This window comes from Heterocephalus glaber, unplaced genomic scaffold (assembly GCF_053883595.1).
Source record: "Heterocephalus glaber isolate CG9 unplaced genomic scaffold, H.glaber_assembly_v1.0 deba00001451, whole genome shotgun sequence".
In the NCBI taxonomy this organism is placed as follows: Eukaryota; Metazoa; Chordata; class Mammalia; order Rodentia; family Bathyergidae; genus Heterocephalus; species Heterocephalus glaber.
Window position 1 is genome coordinate 1,620,198 of NW_028258301.1, and position 19,416 is coordinate 1,639,613.

General features: G+C 37.9%; 1 protein-coding gene across 8 annotated transcripts in view; it reads left to right on the top strand.

Annotated features, from left to right (window-relative positions):
* Positions 1-216: 216 nt before the first annotated feature.
* The window catches only part of Eps15 (epidermal growth factor receptor pathway substrate 15), a 156,326-nt gene continuing 137,126 nt past the window's right edge, over positions 217-19,416 (top strand). For 2 of the 8 annotated variants that reach the window (XM_021247936.2, XM_021247937.2), the window contains exon 1: positions 228-411. In XM_021247936.2, coding sequence (XP_021103595.1) covers positions 379-411 — 33 coding nt within the window. In that variant the 5' untranslated portion in view covers positions 228-378. Of the gene's footprint in view, positions 412-19,416 lie in introns of all 8 variants that reach the window. The other 6 variants (XM_087214734.1, XM_021247931.2, XM_087214733.1 and 3 more) reach the window with 6 other exon arrangements.

A 19,416-nucleotide genomic window follows, 5' to 3' on the forward strand; every position in this document is an offset into this window, starting at 1 on the left:
CTTTAATTTCACAAGACAATAGGGAGGCGCCTCCGCAGCCCATCCGCTTTATATCCCATCCATGCCGGCTTTCCCAGCCGGCCCCGGAGCGGGCCCTGCAACCGCGGCACGAATCCAGAGCCAGGGTTTGCGGGTCGCCGCGGGCTGCTCGGACCGGGGGCGGGGCCAGGCGAGGCGAGGCGGGGCGAGGCGGGGCGAGGCGGGGCGAGGTGAGGCGGGGCGGGGCGGGCGTGAGGAGGGAAGTTGTCGAAGTTCGGGGAAACGCCTGCTGGCGGCCCGCCCGCCAGCTCTCGCCTACAGCCGCTTCCTCCGCCTCCTCCCCGCCCCAGCTCCTGTCCGCCCGTCCTTCCTTCCCCTCCCGTGCAGGATGGAAACACCATGGCCGCGGCAGCCCAGCTCTCCCTGACACAGGTAATGCCGCCCGCCCGCGGGCTCAGCCGCCCTGTGCCCCTCCCCTCCCCCACTGCCTTCCTCCTCGCGAACCCGGCGGCTGCTGGCGGCTCGAGGGCCCATCCGCGGTGTGCCTGATGGAGGAGGGCGCCCTCCCAGCACGACCCCGCCCCGCCCCCTGCCCCCTGGCCCCAGCCTCGGACCCTTGCACGGAGTCTGCCTGGCCGCTTGGTCCCGCCGGCTCGCGCCCACCCGGGAAGTTTCTCCTCCCGGCGCCTTTGCCTTCGCCGCCGCCCGCCGCCCGCCGCCCGCCAGGTGCGCTCCTGTGGAGCTCGCGCGGCTAAGCATCGTCCCCGGCTCGCCTGAGCCTGGCGTCCCGGCAGAGTTGCCTTCCCGAGCGGGACGCACAGGCCCAGCAGAGCAGCCAGCCTTTCCCTCTGCACCGCCCTTTTCTCCCCGAGGTCCCACGGAAGCCCCCCTTTTCCCTCAGTAGCTCCCTCCGGCAGCCGCGCTTCCCAGTAACTCGCATCCTACCTGCTCTGCTCGCCCCTCCCTGGATTCGGGAATACAGCCTCCTCTCCTCCTGACCAAGTTAACTTCTAATCAGGTTAAGTTCTGAATCTGGGGTCGGACCTCTTCCACCAAAGTCTGCTTTCACTTCCACCCAGCGGCGGGACGCTCACCTACTTAATAGCTGTCCAAGTGGGTAACAGGGAAACATCCTTTAACCTGTGTGGCGGTTCTGCCAGGCACGGTGGTGAGAACGAGGGAGATCACCTTGTCCTGGGAAAATCGCTGCTAAAACCTGCTTTCAAGGTCTTTCATCTTGCTTATTTGCTTCCTTCAGAGCCCAGTCGTACTAAATAGAAAACGTCTAAACCTCCTTCACTCTGGGAGCCTAGTACCTCCTTTTCTATAAAAAACAAACCAGTATTTTCAGTCTTCCGGTGATGTCCAGGATGACGAGGTGTCAGACACCTGCCAGTCCCTTTTAGCTCCTCTGATCAAAACTCACTCCAACCTCACCCACTGGGCTTCTGCTCTCCAGAGCTGGTGGCATTGTGCTTCCTGGCCTTGGCCCACCCAAGCCTGCCTTCCTGCCTTGTGATATCTTCCTGCCATCTTGGCTTCTTGGCCTAGATTTGTCCTAACTTCTGAGGATTTAACATTGGGATAGAGCATGCCTTTGGGCAGAAGACTTCTCAGTTAGGATCCAGAGACTTTAGGCCTAGCGTTGTCGGATAGAGTGAAAAAAGTCTTCACCCCAGGAACCAGGATAGAGATGAGGGAAAGAAAATATATGCATATACATGTGTGTTTTACATCTACATATGCATGCCTCATATAAAATAATTAACTTCTGCCCGGCATGGTGGTGCATGTCAGTAATCCCTGCAGAGGGGAGGCCTGTGACCGGGAGGCTGTGACAGGAGGATTGCCCTGAGTCTGAGGCCAGCCTAGGCGACATACTGAGTTCAAGGCCAGCCTGAACCACATAGTGAGACCCTGTCTCAAAACAAAATAACAAAAAAACCCTTCAGGCTGCAGGAATTGTTCTCATAAGTGAACTCTATTTCCCAATTTATTTACTGTTGGTTATCCTGTTTTGACCAGCACCTAACAGGGGCCTCAGTCGTGGTCATGAATGTTTGGAAGGGTCCTTCTGAAACTCAAGTTTGAGTAATGGAAACAAGGACTTTTGGGTGTTCACTTTCTGTGAGTCTTGGTTTAAAACTAGATCCCTGTTGGCAGGCTGTTGTTTTCTGGCCCTGTTGACTAATTCTGGCAGGAGTTTTCCCCTCTTGAAGTTTTTTAAAAGACTTATGTAGAATTGCCTCTGTTGTGTGTCCATACTTTATACTTCATTTTCTTCCTCTTAATACTATGTTTTCAGTTTCTGTTTACTGTCATTCATCTCTGGAGATTTGCTTCAGGCTCTGTCAGTTTTATAGTCACTTAAATAATTTACATATGTTCTGTGGCTACTTAGGTATTAACATGGACATCTGTGGTTAATTTATACTGTATTGATAGTTCGAGTAAGTCAATTTAAAGTATTTTAAGACACTAAGAAGCAGTAAGATTATATTGTGAAGACACAGGAAAAAATAACTTTCCCAGTTGTTATCTTAATACACCTCCTTATTTTGAAACTTAGCAAATTTGTGGGTTTTAAATTTAACTTTAGCCAGAGGTGGTTGATGCATGTCTGTGATCCCAGCACTTAGGATGCTGAGGGAGGAGGATCACTATGAGTTTGAGGCCAGGCTGGGCTACATAGTGAGTTCAAGGCCAGCCTGAACTACATAGTGAGACTTCGTCTCAAAAACAGCAAAGATAAAAACAAATTTTTAATTTTAGTTTCTAAAAATTAATTTTAGGGTTTTTTTTTTTAGCTCAATAAAGTAAGGTAACTGCAACCCGGCTTCACATTCATTGTTGCTCTGTGCATATCACATGTTTCTCTTCATTACTCTCCCAACACACACACTGAGACATAACACACTCAATTGAGATATTTTAGAGTAGGGGGATTTTTTTCTAAGGGAGAGGGAAGGTTGTGGGGTGTGACAGGGATAGTCTCCCTATACTACCTATGCTATTATCTAACTCTTGGGGTCAGGTGAACCTGCCTCAGCCTCCCAAGTAATTGGGATTACAGATGTGTGTCACCTCCTGGGCAAGGAATGTCTTTTTTTTTTTTGTACCAGGGATCGAACTCAGGTCCTTGCGCTTGCACAGCAGGCGGCGAAACCACTGAGCTAAATCCCTGGCTGGATGTGTTTTTTTAATAAAATGGAGTACTACTCAGCAATAAAGAATGAGAAACTAGAGTCATTTATAGCTAAATGGAGGCACATTGAGACCATACTCTTAAATAAATAGGACACATGTGTAAACACCAAATAGTTTGTCTGGTGTGAGAAACTGAAAGTGTAAATAAGAATCAAAATGTATAATAGATAATGTGAAACAGGAAGAAAAGGTCTAAAGGGGAGGAGGAAGTGGGAGGGGTAGGGGAAACGAAAGGGAAAAAATATGAGAAAAGGAAAAAATGGAAACAAAGTCTGTCAATAGGGAAGGGTGGAAGGGTTGTAGGGAAGGCAAAGGAATGGGGATAAAATAAGAACCAAGATACATCATGTAAAGGTACAAATTCCCAATGATGAATGTCATCATATTGTATACATAAAATGTTCCAATAAACTTTAAAAAAAGTTATGAAGATTAAACAGATGCTGAAATTAGTTTCTGCCTCTGGTCATGAGATGGTGATTTTTTGGAGTAGTTTCACAAGTATTTTTAAAAAATATGTGCAAGAGGCTGTTTTGGGGTTGTCTTAGTAGTTTTGTTTTTTGCCTTTATCAATTAAAAAAAATTGACAATTTCAGCCAGGTGTGGTGTCGCAAGCATGTAATCCCAGCACTTGGGAGGCTGAGGTAGGAGGATTGCCATGAGGTTTTTTTTTTTTTCCTTTCTTTTTTTGGCACTGAGGATTGAACTTGGGACCTTGTGCCTGTGAGGCAGGTGATGGAACCACTGAACTAAATCCCTGGCCAATTTTTTTTTTTTTTTTTGAGGCCAGCCTGGGCTACATAGTGAGACCCTGTCTCAAAAAACAAACAAAAAATTGGCAGTTTGGGGAAACGTGAAAAATGTTTTAGTTTATGCTTTCCTTTCTCTTTCTCTGGCATAAATGGTTGAATTGATCATATTGTAGCCTCTAGAGATGATAGGGTACTAGATTAATGAAAGTTCCAGTCCCAGCTTCACCAACAGCTGACTGAATAGTATTGGGTTAAGTCTCAGTTTGTTTTTTTTTCCCAGTACTGGGATCAAATTCAGGACCTTGCACTTGCCAAGCAGCCATGGCACTGCTGAGCTACATCCCCAGCCCAAGTCTCAGTTTTTTTAACTTTAAAATTCATTCAACAAATATTTGTCCAATAGTCACCATGTGCTAGGAATTACTTTAGATACCAATTGATGTATTAATGAACAAAGCAATTAATTCTTGCATACTGGAGACAAAACATGGAACTTCTCATAGGAGCTTGAATTAGCTAGTTGACTTTTCCAACTCTAACACTGCTGTTTTATAAATCATACCATACAATTTGTAGACTTTCACAGGTATGATAGGGACAGCTGTACACCTTTAGTGTTTTCTAATTTCATTTTTCTTCAGTAGGTGGTGTATTTTATTCTGGTTGATAAGTAAAACTTGAGTGAGAAAGATCTTGATTTTTGTTTTTGGGGGTAGATTACAAAAAGTACCTGGTACTTTCTTTTTGAAACTTTTCCAATTGCTCATTTCTTCTAACATTTGTATCCCTAATATTAATTTTACTATTAGTTTCCCTTGTACTGTTTGCCAGGAATTTTACTTTACTTAATCTAACAATCCCTTTTACAAAGAGAAAGGGGAGGGAGTAATTTACATGAGCTAGTAAATGGATTTAAGATTTGAACTAAGATCTGTTGTACTAAAAGCTGTCTCTTTTTATACTTCTCTGTGTAATGAATGCTTGGCATGACCATTACTCTTGTATTTTTATTCTTTTTTTCTGTATATGCTCTGTTGCCTTAATTCTTGAGGAAGGAAGTGTTGTCTTTTGCCTTTGAATTTCCAGTGCCTTTAGTGGTATCTCAATACAGTTATGCGTATGAAGTTAGTGTTCTTGTTTATGATAGAAGGTTTATCAAAGTATGGTATGAATATTTTAGATAATCTTTTGGCAGTTCAGCTTTGTACTGAAGTTTTCTTGTTTTCTTGTAGCAAGAAGGTTTTTTTTTTTTTTTTTTTTGTGGTGTTGGGGATCCAACCCAGGGCTTTGCCATATGCTAGGCGGGCATTCTACCACTGAGTTAGACTCCCAGCTCAGGATTATTTTTTCAATAGTAAAAGAAGCTTTTAAATTGGGACTTAATTTTTTAAAAATCCTAGTAGGTGATCTGAAAACAATAACTACTAAGAATGCTTTTCTTTTTAATGCTTTTTAAAAATAATTGCAGGAGTGGTAAAACTGCATTAAAGAAAATTTGGAAAGGGGAGGAAGATACCTCTCATAATTTCAGTTTCTGGTGGTTTAATTTCATTTAAAAATACACGATGTGTGCCAATAAGCATCACTTTAGTGGTCCAATTTTGACAAATACAGGGGAGAGTTTGACAATTACAACATGTTTGTAGAAGCAGAAAAGGAATGTTTTACCCAACATGACAGATATTTGAATTCCTATTATTGGAAAAGCACATTAATGATATTTTTCTTTTGCTTGTAATTGTACTCTAGTAAACTAAGGAAATTTCTGCTTCCCTGAGAGAGATCATTCTAAGAAATGGCTTGGAATGTTTAGCACTTGGGAAGGGTTGCTGTATTAAAATTAATTAGGAACAGTTGGGTTTGTCCAGTAGTCTCCCAGGAATAATCTAATAAGAGTGCATTCCTTTGTTTTCATTCTATTTGCAGACAGAATGCTAGTAACTAACACATAGTAGAAAAAGATTGAGCATCTTAGCAACAGATCACAGTTCTGAATCTCTGCTGTCTCTAGCAGTCTAATTTTAAGGGCTTAGTCTAGGGCAGTGATGGCGAACCTTTTAGAGCTTTCAATGAGACAAGTAGCTAGCTGAGGTTCGCCACTACTGGTTTAAGATGTTTTATTTGCTTTTCAAGGTACCATAAGAACACTTTATACACTTCTTTGCTCGTGAGTTTTGGGATTGATAAAATTGCAGCTCTGAAAACTGGAAAGCAAGAAAATGGCTTGATGGATCTAGTTAATTGGAGAATTTGTAGAAAATAGTAACGAAAAGGGAGAGTTTAGTAGGCAAACCTTTATGCTGGCATTTCACTTTAAAGCGCTTGTACCCTCATCAACAAGATACTCCTTTATTAAAATTATGTTTACTAGGAGCTTTTAATAGCCTGAGGAATGTTGTAGTTTGAATGCTATATTACAGTAAAGTAAAAAATTTTTATTTAGACAAGTCATCTAATCCATTAAGTATGCATAGAATACTTCAAGAAAAAAACTCAAGACTTTATAATAGCATGGTTATATTTTTTATTTACCTTCAACAGTGAGCATGTATTCCTTTGTAGTCAATTGATTTAGCGTTTCTATAGGACAACATTTTTGAAAATTTACTTCTTTTTTTTTTATAGTACTGAGAATTGAACCCAGGACCTTTGCATTGAACTATATCCCCATACCTTTTTTAATTTTGAGATGAGGTTTCCCTAAGTGGCTAAGTTGCCTAGGCTGGGCTCAAACTTGCGATCCTGCCTCAGCTTTGCAGAGTGCTGGGTTAACAGGTGTGTGCTACCATGCCCAGCTGATAATTCACTCATTTAAATCAAGAGCAATAACTGTTAGAGTAAAACTATATTTCAAAATTGTATCTACACTTAGATTTTTTTTTTTTTTTTTTTGAGTCAAGGTCTCTCTGCGTAGTTCAGGCTATCCTTGAACTCATTATGTAGCCCAGGTTGGCCTTGAACTCACAGTGATCCTCCTGCCTCAGCCTCCCGAGTGCTAGGATTACAGGTGTGAGCCACCATGCCTGGTTCTACACTTAGATTTTATTTTAAACATTCTTATCTTTGAGTTTAGAGAAATGGTCAGAGGAATAATAATTATTATAATTGATTTGGAGGATTCAGAGGACTAATTTATAATTTTGTGTGCTGCTTTATAATTTACAAAACATTTTATAGTCTTTCATTTGATCTTTATGATAACCAATGAACTAAGTTATTATTATTATCCTTTCATATTGGAGGATATGGAGGTTGAGAATTTGCGACTTAAGTTTTATAGTCAGAAATAAAACAGCCAGGATGAATCTATGGTTAAAAAACAAAGAAATAGGGGCCAGGGATTTAGCTCAGTGGTGCTGCTGCCTGCCTCATAAGTGAAAGGTCCTGAGTTCAATCCTCGGTACCCCCCCTCCAAAAAAAAGAAATCAAAAAATACTAGTGAAAAGTCATCCTTCTTGAGGGTTTCAGTACTTATCCCAGAAGCAGCCAGCCATTCTTGCCAATTTCATATATTTTCTATAATAATCAGTATTTATATTTTTTTCTTTTGAGTAAACTGCTTATTGTTTTACAGTTTATCTAAATATTTTTCACTTATTTGATCTAGGAGGTTTTTCTGTGTTAGCACATGTGGGTCTCCCTTATTATTTTAAAAATTCAGGGTATTCCTATATACTTATTTAACTAGTCAGCTCACAATGGATATTTATGTTGTTTTTCAGTCTTTTACTATCAGCAGTGCTATAGTGAATATTCTTTTACATGTCTTTGTGCCTATGTGTATGTGTATTAGGTTCTAGTGGGTATAATGATTGGGTCAAAGGAACATTTTAATGTTAGGTGTTGCTAATTTGCATTAAGAAATGTATTAGCAACAATGTTGGAGTGCCACTTCTTTCACAGCTTCATCAACATAGTTTACTATCATTTTTTGATCGTCAATCTGACAAATAAAAATGCTTATTTCATTGTTTTAATTTGTTATTTTTTAAGTTGGAGGCAAAGTTGAACCTATTTTCTTCGGCCATTTTTATTTTCTCATTTTGTAAATTGCCTGTTTAATACTTTTATGTAATCTCCCCTTGGGCTTTTGGTCATCTTCTCACTGATGCTTAAGAACTGTGTATATTTCAATATCCAATTCTTCATTTGTAGCAAGTATACATAGACCTGAATTTTTATCTATAGTTTGTGTTTTCTAATCCTGCTAAATTCAAATACAAGTTCTAGGGCTGGGGATTTAGCTCAGTGGTTCCGCCGACTGCCTCGCAAGCACAAGGTCCCGAGTTCAATCCCCGGTACCAAAAAAAAAAAAAAGCCTAATATAAGTGAGTGGTTCTAGTGGAGCTTACTCTTTAAAATTATCCTCAGCCTGGGATTTAGCTCAGTGGTTCCACCGCTTGCCTCGCAAGCACAAGGACCCAAGTTCGATCCCCGGTACCAAAAAAACCCCCCAAACCAAAAAAAGAATAAAGTTATCTTCAAATACAGGTTCTAGGGGCTCCTAGAGATTTCTTAGTATTTTCTCTGTAGGTGATTGTTTCATCTACATATAAATATTTTACTTCTACCTTGCCAATCCTATGCTATTTGTTTCTTTTTATTGCCAGACTATTTTGGTTTGGGCCTATGTTTCAAAGTTTAATGGACAGATGAAGAGTAAGCATATCTGCCTTTTTTCCCCACCTTAGGGAGAAAGCATTGTATCTTCTCCATTCATATAAGGCGTTTTTGCTGGAAGTATGGCTTATCTGTTGAGAAGGTTCTGTTCTACTTCTAGTCTCCCAATAGCTTTTACCATGAACAGCTGTAGTCCAATACTTTTTCTGCAACTACTGACAGGATCACGTGGCTTTTTCCTTTCCTCTGTTAAAGTGATGACTTTTGGGGGTGAATCTTCCAATGCTGAACCAACACTGCCATCCCTATAATAAAACCACTTTCTACACGCTGGCAGATCTGACTTCTAATAGATTGTTTTGTTAAACACATTTTTATCTATGTTCATACTTTTCTATTATCTTTATCCAGTTTTAGTATTAGCACAATGTTGATTTCCTAAAATGAGGGGAAAAGTGTTCCTTCTTTTTTCTGCTTTAAATGTTTGATATAATTTATCAGTTAAAATGTATATGAGCCTGTTGTTGCCATATAGGTAGGTTTTCAAGCTAGGGATATACTTTCTTTAATAGGTGCTATTCAAATTTTATATTTCCTCCAGAGTTAGTTTCATTAATTTGTCTTCCAAGGTACTTCTTAGAAGTTGTCAAATTTATTTCAAAAAAGATTTTTGTGCAGCAGGCGGCGAAACCACTGAGCTAAATCTCCGACCTTTTTAAAATTTTTTTAATTTTTTAAATTTTTGTAATATGCTTTCTGTATCCTTTTAAATTCTGTAAAAATCTATGGTAATGTCCTCTAAATCTTGATATTGTAATTTTAGTTTTTTTTTTTCCTTTTGTTTTGTTTTGTTTTGTTTTTTTGGTACCAGGGATCAAACTCAGGTCCTTGCGCTTGCAAGGCAGGCAGCGGAACCACTAAGCTAAATCCCCAGCCCAATATTGTAATTTTAAAAATGTATAATTGATATTGTGTAATAGGAAGAAAAGGTCTAAAGGAGTAGGGGAAGTGGGAGGGGTAGGGGAAAGGAAAAAAGGGAAAAGAAAAAATATGAGAAAAGAAAAAAATAATGGAAACAAAGTCTTTGTAAATAGGAAAGGGTGGAGGGGGTGAAGGGAGGGCAGGGGAATGAGGAAAAAAATAAGAACCAAGATTTGTCATGTAAAAGTACAAGATCCCATTGATGAATGTAACTATATTTTGTACCTAAAATGTATCAATAAACACAAAACATTTTTTGTGTATTTCTTTTTTGGATTGTATATAAATATTTGAGTTTTATGTGTGTAAATTTAGTCTTTTCTCTTTCGGCTTCTACCAGATCTAGATTTTTTTTTTCTGCGCTGATGGGGATCGAACCTAAGGTCTCACCCATGCTAGGCAAGCAGTTTACCACTGATGTACACCCCTCGGTTTTTTTTTAAACATCACGAACAAAGGAGGAATAATATACCTGTAAGAGCATTGCTATTCTGCCCTGAGTAGCTCTGTGATCTTGGGCACATTGTTTAACCCTCTTAGGCTCACTCATTTGTGTAGTAGAAATAAATTATTGAGACCAGTTAGGTATGTTGTGATTACAAAATAGACTGATGGAAGAAAAAGAAGTGTAACCTTGTTTTACTTAATCTTTTATTTATTTATTTATTTTAACCCTTTATTTTTTGAAATAAGGTCTCTGTAGCCGACAGTCCTTGAACTCAAGATCTTTTTTTTTTCCCATGAAGTTTATTGGTACATTTTAGGTGTACAATACAGTTACATACATCATTGGGATCTTGTACCTTTACATGATATATCTTGGTTCTTATTTTTTCCTCATTCCCTGCCCTCCCTTCACCCCCTCTACCCTTCCCTATTTACAAAGACTTTGTTTCCATTTTTTCCTTTTCTCATATTTTTTTCTTTTCCCTTCCCTTTCCACTACCCTTCCCACTTCCTCTACTCCTTTAGACCTTTTCTTCCTATTTCACATTATCAGTTATACATTTTGAACCTTATTTACACTTTCAGTTTTTTACACCAGAGAAACTATTCAGTATTTACACGTGTGTCCTATCTATTTCACTTAAGAGTATGGCCTCAGTGTGCATCCATTTAGATATAAATGTCTCTAGTTTCTCATTGAACTCAACATCTTAATGTCTTGGTCCCCTAAGTGCTGAGATGAAAGACATGTGCTGTCATGCAAGGCTCATTTAATCTTTAAAGTTTTTCTACAAGTAGGAATTAATCTTCTATATACTTGTACAGGGTTGTGTTTTAAATGATAGAGTTGAGATGTGAATCCTGGAGTCTGTTCTCGAAGCACATTTGCTATGCTGCTTCCCGTAAGTAGTTACTGGCAATATTTTGGTCAAATTTAGGGATGAAAATGAATATTCACATGATATTATATCTCACATGATATTACATATCTATGGATATATAAGGGCAACTATTCAGAGTGGTGTGGTGTGTGGGAGAGAGAGAGTGAGCGAGCAGTGTTGGGATAATATAATACCTATTTAGTGCTTTTGGTATGTCAGGTACTGTTTTCATTAATCCATATAATCTAGTAAAACTTTCAATAATCTTACAATTTGATAACCTGGTAATCCTTATTACCTCATTTTATAAAAAGAGAAAGTAGAGGTACTGAAATAACTTCTTCAAGGTTCTTCTACTTCTAAATAACTTCTACTAAGTGTAGAGCTAGGATTATAACTCTGGTAGTTTAAACAACTCAGATATAAATTGAATGCATCTTTACTTCTTACTTATTTTGACAGGGTCTTTCTGTGTTGCCCAGGCTGGTCAACTTGAACTCCTGAGCTTAAGCTATCCTCAGGCTACTGAGTAGCTGAGACTACAGGCATGTGTTACCATCCATGCCGACTTCCAGTCTTCATGTGTTTTTTTTTTTTTTCTTTTTGGTATTGGCAATTGAACTCAGCCCTTTTAGAATTTAACCCCCCCCCCTTTTTTTTTTTGGCATAGGAGATCAAACTCGGGTCCTTGTGCTTGTGAGGCAGGCGGCAGAGCCACTTGAGCTAAATCCCCAGCCGCCTTTTAGAATTTTATTTTGAGACAGGGTTTGCTAAGTTGCTAGGCTACCTTCAACCTTGTGATCTTCCTGCCTCAACCTCCTGAATACCTGGGATTACAGGCATGTGTCATTATGCCCTGCTTGAGACCATATTTTTAAAGGTTAAAGTGGCTCTGACAGAACTGATTGTAGTACCAGTCCTTGTTAATAACTGAACATATGTTCTAGGTTATAGCATCTTATGAGAAAAATCAGTTTATCATTATATAGACCACATCTATAGAACCAAGTTACTGTATAGTGGAGCATTTTTATAGACAAATAAAAGGTAATTTTGTCTTTTGCAACCTTTAGGAATTTATTGCTAAAGTCTAAGCTTGTTTAGGTTAGTCTACAAACTATTTTGTTAAGTAAAACCTGGAATCATGAATTCAAATTTGTGATGGTCCCAATATGAACATTTTTGAGAATTAGCATAAAATAACGGTAGATCTTAGGTTTTGAAGTCAGAATATCTTAGTTCAGTTGATAATTTTAGTTACCCAGTTAATTTTTATGAAATGTTCACTTAATTTTAATACCAAGGATTTAAAATGGCATATACATTATAAACTTTGGATACCATAAAATTATTTAAAAATTAAAAGTAAATTACCATCAGAAGTTCCATCATAATAAATGGATACTTCTATAGCACCCCAATGCCTTATTTCTATCCTCCAGAAATCACTGATAGTAGTAGAAAGTAGTTTTCACTGATCACTGAAACTAATGATTATCGATAACTTCATCTTGTATTCCCTAGGTATTACACAGATACATCATTTTGTATATGTTAAAGTACGAAACGTATTCCAGCTACTCAGAAGACTAAGGCAGGATGACTGCAAGTTCAAGGCCAGCCTCAGTGAAAATACATTAAAAGGTGCTTCACATACTGCTGGTTGAGTCTCTTATTTTGTAAAACATTTACTGAATGCTTCCTGTGTGTCACTACTGTGGTAGGCTTTGGACATACAAAGAGAGTAAGACCATGGCACTTAGCTAAAATTGCTTTTAGTCTTTTAGGGGAGAGACACTGACTTTCAATGTGGTAAATGTGACGAAGGGTGATACAAATAAAGCACCGGGTTGCTATAGAAGTATCCTGTGATTATGATAGAACTTTTGATGGTAAATTAGTTTTTTTTTTTTTTTTTTTTTTTTTTGGTACTGGGGATCGAACTCGGGACCTTGCACTTGCGACGCAGGTGGCAGAACCACTGAGCTAAATCCCTGGCCCCAGTTTTTCATTTTTAAATTATTTTACAGTGTCCAAGATTGGTAACGTAGATGACTTTGTTGTTGTTGTTGTTATTATTGTTGTTTTGAGTCAGGGCCTCGCTGTGTAGTCTTGGCTGGCCTTGAACTTGCGGGATCCTCCTGCCTCAGTCTCCTGAATGCTGGGATTACAGATGTGCCCCACTACACCCAGCTGTGTAAATGACATTTTAAATTGTACTTAATGAAATGACAGGACTGGGAACATAGCTTAGTGGTAGACTGCTTGTCTAGTATGTGTGGGGTCCTGGGTTCAATTTCCAGCATGGGAGCTGGGGATAAAAAACTGTAGGAACATTTGATTCAAGTCAAATTGTGTTTTGGTGAGTAGAGCCCATCTTATGGATATAACATTTGTTTTCTTATATTTTCTGGGTTTTCTTCTCTGTAATAAAGTTAAGAATTTTAAACTTTGAGTTTAGGACAGGAGGAAAAGGATTCAAGGACAGACTTAAAAAAGATGTGTTATCTATTACATAGTAGTATGTCAAATATTGTGTATTTATTGTCTTAGTGGAATATCAAGATTCTTCTCCTAAAGGAGACTGAGAGACGTTTTAAAAAATGAGGACACTGGATTTAGTACTGAGACAGACCTGGATTTGAATTCTGGGCCTTGTCACTTGTACTGTCTAGGGGTGATCAGAAAGTTACTTAAATTCTCCAAATTTCCATTTCCTATCTATAATGTCCGTACAGTTGACCCTGCATATCTATGGTCTCTGCATGCATGGATTCAACCAACTGTGGATTGAGAATATTTGAAAGAAATTCTAACCAAGATATATCATGTAAAGGTACAAATTCCCAGTGATGAATGTCATCATTCTGTATACCTAAAATGTGCCAATAAACTTAATGAAGTAAAAAAAGAAATTGCATCTGTATTGAAAATGTTCAGATGGTTTTCCTTGTCATTATTCCCTGTATAATACAGTATAACAACTGTTTGCATAGCATTTATATTTTACTAGGTACTGTAAGTGGTCTAGAAATGATTTAAAGTATACATGAGGTTGTGCATAAGTTTTATGCAAATACTGCTCCATTTTATAAAAGGACTAAAGAGCATCTGTATGTTTTGAAATATGCAGGGCATTTTTGAGCCAATACCTCAGACATACCAATGGCTGATTGTATATTGTTGGTATATGGAAGAAATTCAGTAAATAGAATTGTTTTTATTGTTATTGATACTTACATACTGAATTCATACATTCTTACTAATGTTTCTCATTTCCAAAATTCTGAACTTAGTGAAAAATTTGGAACATGCAGAAAAATATAAGAAGATGGATTGCTATTTACAGCGGGTTTTTTTTTTCTTTTTGGTATCAGGAATCAAACTCGGGTCCTTGCACTTGCGAGGCAGGCGGTGGAACCATGAGCTAAATCCCCGGCCCCTTAAATACATATTTTTCAAAGTGGCTGTAATCTCATTCACATACACATGCATATGTTATGTATAACTTTGTATTGTTTTCTTTGACTTAATGTTTTGGTTGTATTCCTATGTGGTCTTCTTTTGTTTTTGAGACAGGGTCTCAAATAATAATAGTGAGACAGGGTCTTGCTATGTAGTTCAGGGTGGCCTTGAACTCACTATGTAGCCCAGGCTGGCCTCGAACTCATGGCAGTCCTCTTACCTCAGCCTCCCAAGTGCTGGGATTACACGCATTGGCCACTATGCCCAGCTGGACATTTTTTTCTTGTCTTTGGAATATACTCATTGAGTGGTATATAGTTTACTTAAACTTCTATGTTTATAGGTATTTCATATGTATATGTGAATTTAACTAATGCTATTGCAAATAACCTTTGATTTGTCAGTTCGTGAATTCTTTTCTATAGAGTTATACTCAGTACTTACTATGTAACTGAATTATTTTTTTGTATTCCGAAACCTTTGAAACCAAACAAGTGCTTTTTTTAATTTCATATTTTTAATATTTTAAATTGCGTACAGCAGCAATAATTAACGCAGGAGCAGTAACTTCAGATACACTATTTTGAAGGAATTAAAGTGAACATATTTAATTTGGTTGCAAAGACCACTTACAGTTTGTCAGTTTACTTATCATTGAACAGTTGGCATTAAAGATGAGAACTTGAAGATTGAAATATTTCAGTTTGCATGTAGTTTTCATCTTTCTCTGCAGTCTGTGTTGCTTTCGTTCTTACTTTGTTCTCTACTTTCTGTTCTTTTTCTTTTCCTGGCACACAGTAGTGCATGGCCTTCTAAGATCTGGGGGATGGATTCTGGACCATCTGGCACTTTAAAACAGTTCAGAAACTTACTGTTGACTCTGCTTTGAACTATACTTTTGTGAAATGTTCTGGTTTGTCTCTGTGCTTGGCAAGTTTTCTCCTTTATACCCTCAAAGCTTGTTATGACTAATTTCTTCCTTAGCACAGGAATTTGGCAGCACCAATGTTCATAGATTAAGGTAGACAAGACTTACTATCCTATAGCCTCACCAAAAGCCCTCATAAGAAAAACTTCACAAAACATTTGTTAAAAGTGTGTATTTGACACAACATATACTTATACCTGCTTGATTGAATTTAAAAATTAAATATTTCAGGTACTAATTTTCTCTTTTTTTAGTAATTTAAAAACTATTTATTAGTATGCTTGCAGTACATAATTTTTACTTCCCCTTCCCTTCATTTCCCTCCTTCCTCCCTCCATCTCTAGATCCCCTTCCCATTTGCAAAATATCTAACTTCCTGTTTCCTATTATCTATCTTTATTTTGTTCTTTAAATTATTTATACTTGGGTTTCTTGTATAAGAGAAACCATGGGACACTTAAGCTGAGTGTCCCATTTATTTCAGTTAACATCATGATTTCAAGGTGCTAGTTTTCTTTTTCTTCGTGAGGCCAGATGAAGGGGAATGTATAATGTGCAAATTGTGAATTTACTGAGTTGATTTTTAGTTATCATTTAAAAAATTTCATCTATTCAAATTAATACACATTTGAAAAAGTATATCAGCATTTAAAAATGTGAGCCATGAAGCACCTTCAGAAAGCTCTGGAGGGCCTGAATTTATAAAATGTTAAAAATTGCTATGTTCCTGGCAATTGAGCATATAGCTCAGTGGTAAAGCATATGTCTACCTGTCAAGAAGCCTTGGGTTTGACCCCCAGCACTGCACAAATAAACAAATAAACAAAAAAGACAATAAGTTGCTTGGTTTTTAAGAGACTTTGAGGCCAAGCATGGTAGCTTACACCTGTAATTCTGAGGCAGGAGAATCGAGTTCAAGGTCAGCCTGGGCTACATAGCGAGACCCTCTCTCACAAATAAATAAATTTTAAAAAAAGAGAGAAGAGACTTTGAGACTCTTCCCTTTAGTTTGTTTTTTTAAAACTTATTTTTTGATTTTTAAACAGCTTTATTGAGGTACAGTTGATTTTATCACTTTACCCATGTAAAGTGTGCAGTTCAGTGTTAAAAATATATTCATTTATATCAACAAATATCACCTCAGTCAATTTGAGAGCATTTTTATTGCCTCCAAATGACATCTCATACCCCTTAGCTTCTGGCTTCCAGTGTCATGAAGATTTATTTCTGTTTTTTCCTAAGAGTTTTGTATTTTTAGCTATTATATCTAGCTTTTTGATTTCCTTTCAGTTAATGTTTGTGTAGGTGTGAGATAAGGGTTCAACTTCATTCTTGTGCCTATGGATATCTTTTGCTTATGCTGTGGTGTCTACCCTAGAGTCATTTGTTGGAAAGATTGTTCTTTGTACGTTTAATAATCTTGGCACCTTGTCAAAAATCACCTAACCATAGATATATGAGTTTATTTCTGACTCTTAATTCTGTTCCATTGATCTGTATGTCCGTGTACCATACACCACTTTTTAAATTTATTTTTATTTTTAATTTTTTCCGGTACTGGGGATTGAACTCAGAACCTTGTGCTTTCAAGGCAGGCATGTAATATAACACTGTTTTTGAAAACCATTGCTTTGTAGTACATTTTGAAATGGGGACAAGTTAGTTCTCTAACTTTGCTTTTCTCTTTCAGGGTTGTTTTGGCCATTCTGAGTTTCTTATGATTCCACATAAATTTTAGAATCACTTGTCAGTTTATACAAAATCAAGTGGGATTCTCATAAGGACTGCATTGAACTTATAGTTTGTAGACTATTGCTGTCATAACAATATTAAGCCTTCCCATCCATGTATATAGAATGTTTTTCCATATAGCTATATCTTCTTTAATTTTTTTCAATAGTACCTTGGATTTTTCAGAGTATGTTTTATGCTTCTTTTGTTAAATTTATTCCCACGTTAATTCTTTTCTTTTTTTTTTTTTTTTTGGTAGCAGGGATTGAACTCAGGACTTTGTGCTTGTGAGGCAGGTGGCAGCACAGCTGAGCTAAATCCCCAGCCCCGTCCATGTTAATTCTTTTGATGTTATTGTGAATGTTATCGATTCTTTTTGGTGGGGAAGGTTTGGGACTAGGTCTCACTGTGTAGTTCAGTCTGGCCTCAGCCTCCTGGGTGCTGGGATTATAGGCAAGCACCATCACACCTGGCTTGGAATTGATTTTTAAAATTTCATTTTCAGATTGTTTATTGCAAATGAATAAAATACAATTAAATCTTTATATATTGATGTTATATCCTACAACCTTGCTGAATTTAACTAGTTTTAATAGATTCCTTACGATTTTGTTTATATAAGATTGTGTCCTGTGTAAATATAGTTTTACTTCCTCCTTATCAATTTGGATGCCATTTGTTTCATACTCTCTTTTGGTGCTCTTGCCGTGTAGTTCAGGTTGGTCTTGAACTCACTATGTAGCCCAGGTTGACCTCAAACTTATGGGGATCCTCCTGCCTCAGTCTCCCAAATGCTGGGATTACAGGCATGTGCCAGCATGCCTGGCTCTCATCTTAAGTATTATTATTATTTTTTTTTTGTAGAATTTGCCATTTATTTATAACTTTTAAACAGTACTTTATAGAATTTGGACATTATAATAAAAGTATGTGACCCATTTGTTTTTATTGCTTTAAACTTATATTATCTATCTACCTTTGCCCTGCTGGCAGTTCTGGAGGCTGAGCCTTCTGGGCTGAATCATCAGGGCTCCATTGCCTTGTGATTTCCTATTATATTTAGACAGGGCAAGTTACTGACAAGAGATCAGAGTGTAGCAGGAGAGTAATTTTTTAAAATGTCCTTCCTATGATTTTCCTGACTTAGCGCTACGTGTTAGGGTACAGTTGTTTCTTTGCAGGACTACAGCATTTGTAACTACACTTCTCAGGGAAATCTTGGAATACTTTTTTCTCCCTTCATCAGTGCAGTGTTATAAAGGCTGGGTGTAATAATAGCTTCTCATGATTGTTTTCTCTATACTTCTTCATATCTTCTGTGTTATCCACATCATCTTTGTAATCAGCTTCTTTGAAACATGTCAAATTTGGTATCTCACACATTGTGATGTGAAAATTTTGTTGTGGTACTCCTTTGTTTGGTTCTTTAAGTGTAAGTTAGAAATTGGCAGTGTTGCTTCCTTTCTGATGCTATTCTTTATAGCCTTAACAGTTTGTTTGGTCCTTGAATATTTGTTGCACCTCCTCATCATACTTGTGATATTCTTTTTTTTGGGTACCAGGGATAAAACTCAAGACCTTGCACTTGCGAGGTAGGAGGCAGCACCACTGAGCTCTCAGGTATTATTATTTTATTGTTTGCAAATACTAAGACACCAGATTTCAACTATAGAGGAAGGGAAACTCAGATATGAGCTGAAGCTGCAAGCTCAGATGTGAAAAAAAGGAAGATGAAATAAGGAAAGCTCAACTGACTGCTTGAGGGTTTTTTGGTTTGATATTTTTTTTTTCTTTTTGAGTCTGGGTCTCACTATGCAGTCCAGGCTGGCTTTGAACTTGCAGGGATCTTCCTCCCTCAGCCTCTGGAGTGCTGAGATTACAGGTGTGTGCCACCACACCTGGCTCTGTTTCTTATTCTTGTCTAAATTCCCTGGCTGGATTCCCTGTTACTGTAATGAAAAGAAATGGCAAAAGTAGATATGTTTGTTTTGTTCTTTGGGGGAAAATCATGCATACAGATATCATCAGTATCTTGAAGTTGCAGAGTGAAGCCATAAAAGAAAATCTAGTGTTATTTGAAAGGGATTTAATTCACATTTTGATTATGTTGCTCAAGGTTCTTGAGGATCACCTTGATACCATCAGAGTCACCTAAGAATTTAGAAGTGTAAGTGGTCGTGTCTCACCTATGTACTCTGCGTAAGAACTAGAAATAGGAGGTGGGAGTTTATTTAGCCTGTTGCATAATAATTGTAGCTGATCTTGAAAATAAAACTAGTAATGCTGCTAATGAATAAGGCATATAGGGTTTTAAGGTTATGGAATGTGTAACATTTACAAAGATTGTTTATAGTATCTCTTCCCTTCCTTTCAGGAGGGAAGATTGTTTATAGTATCTATCTCTTCCCTTCCCTTCAGAAGTTGC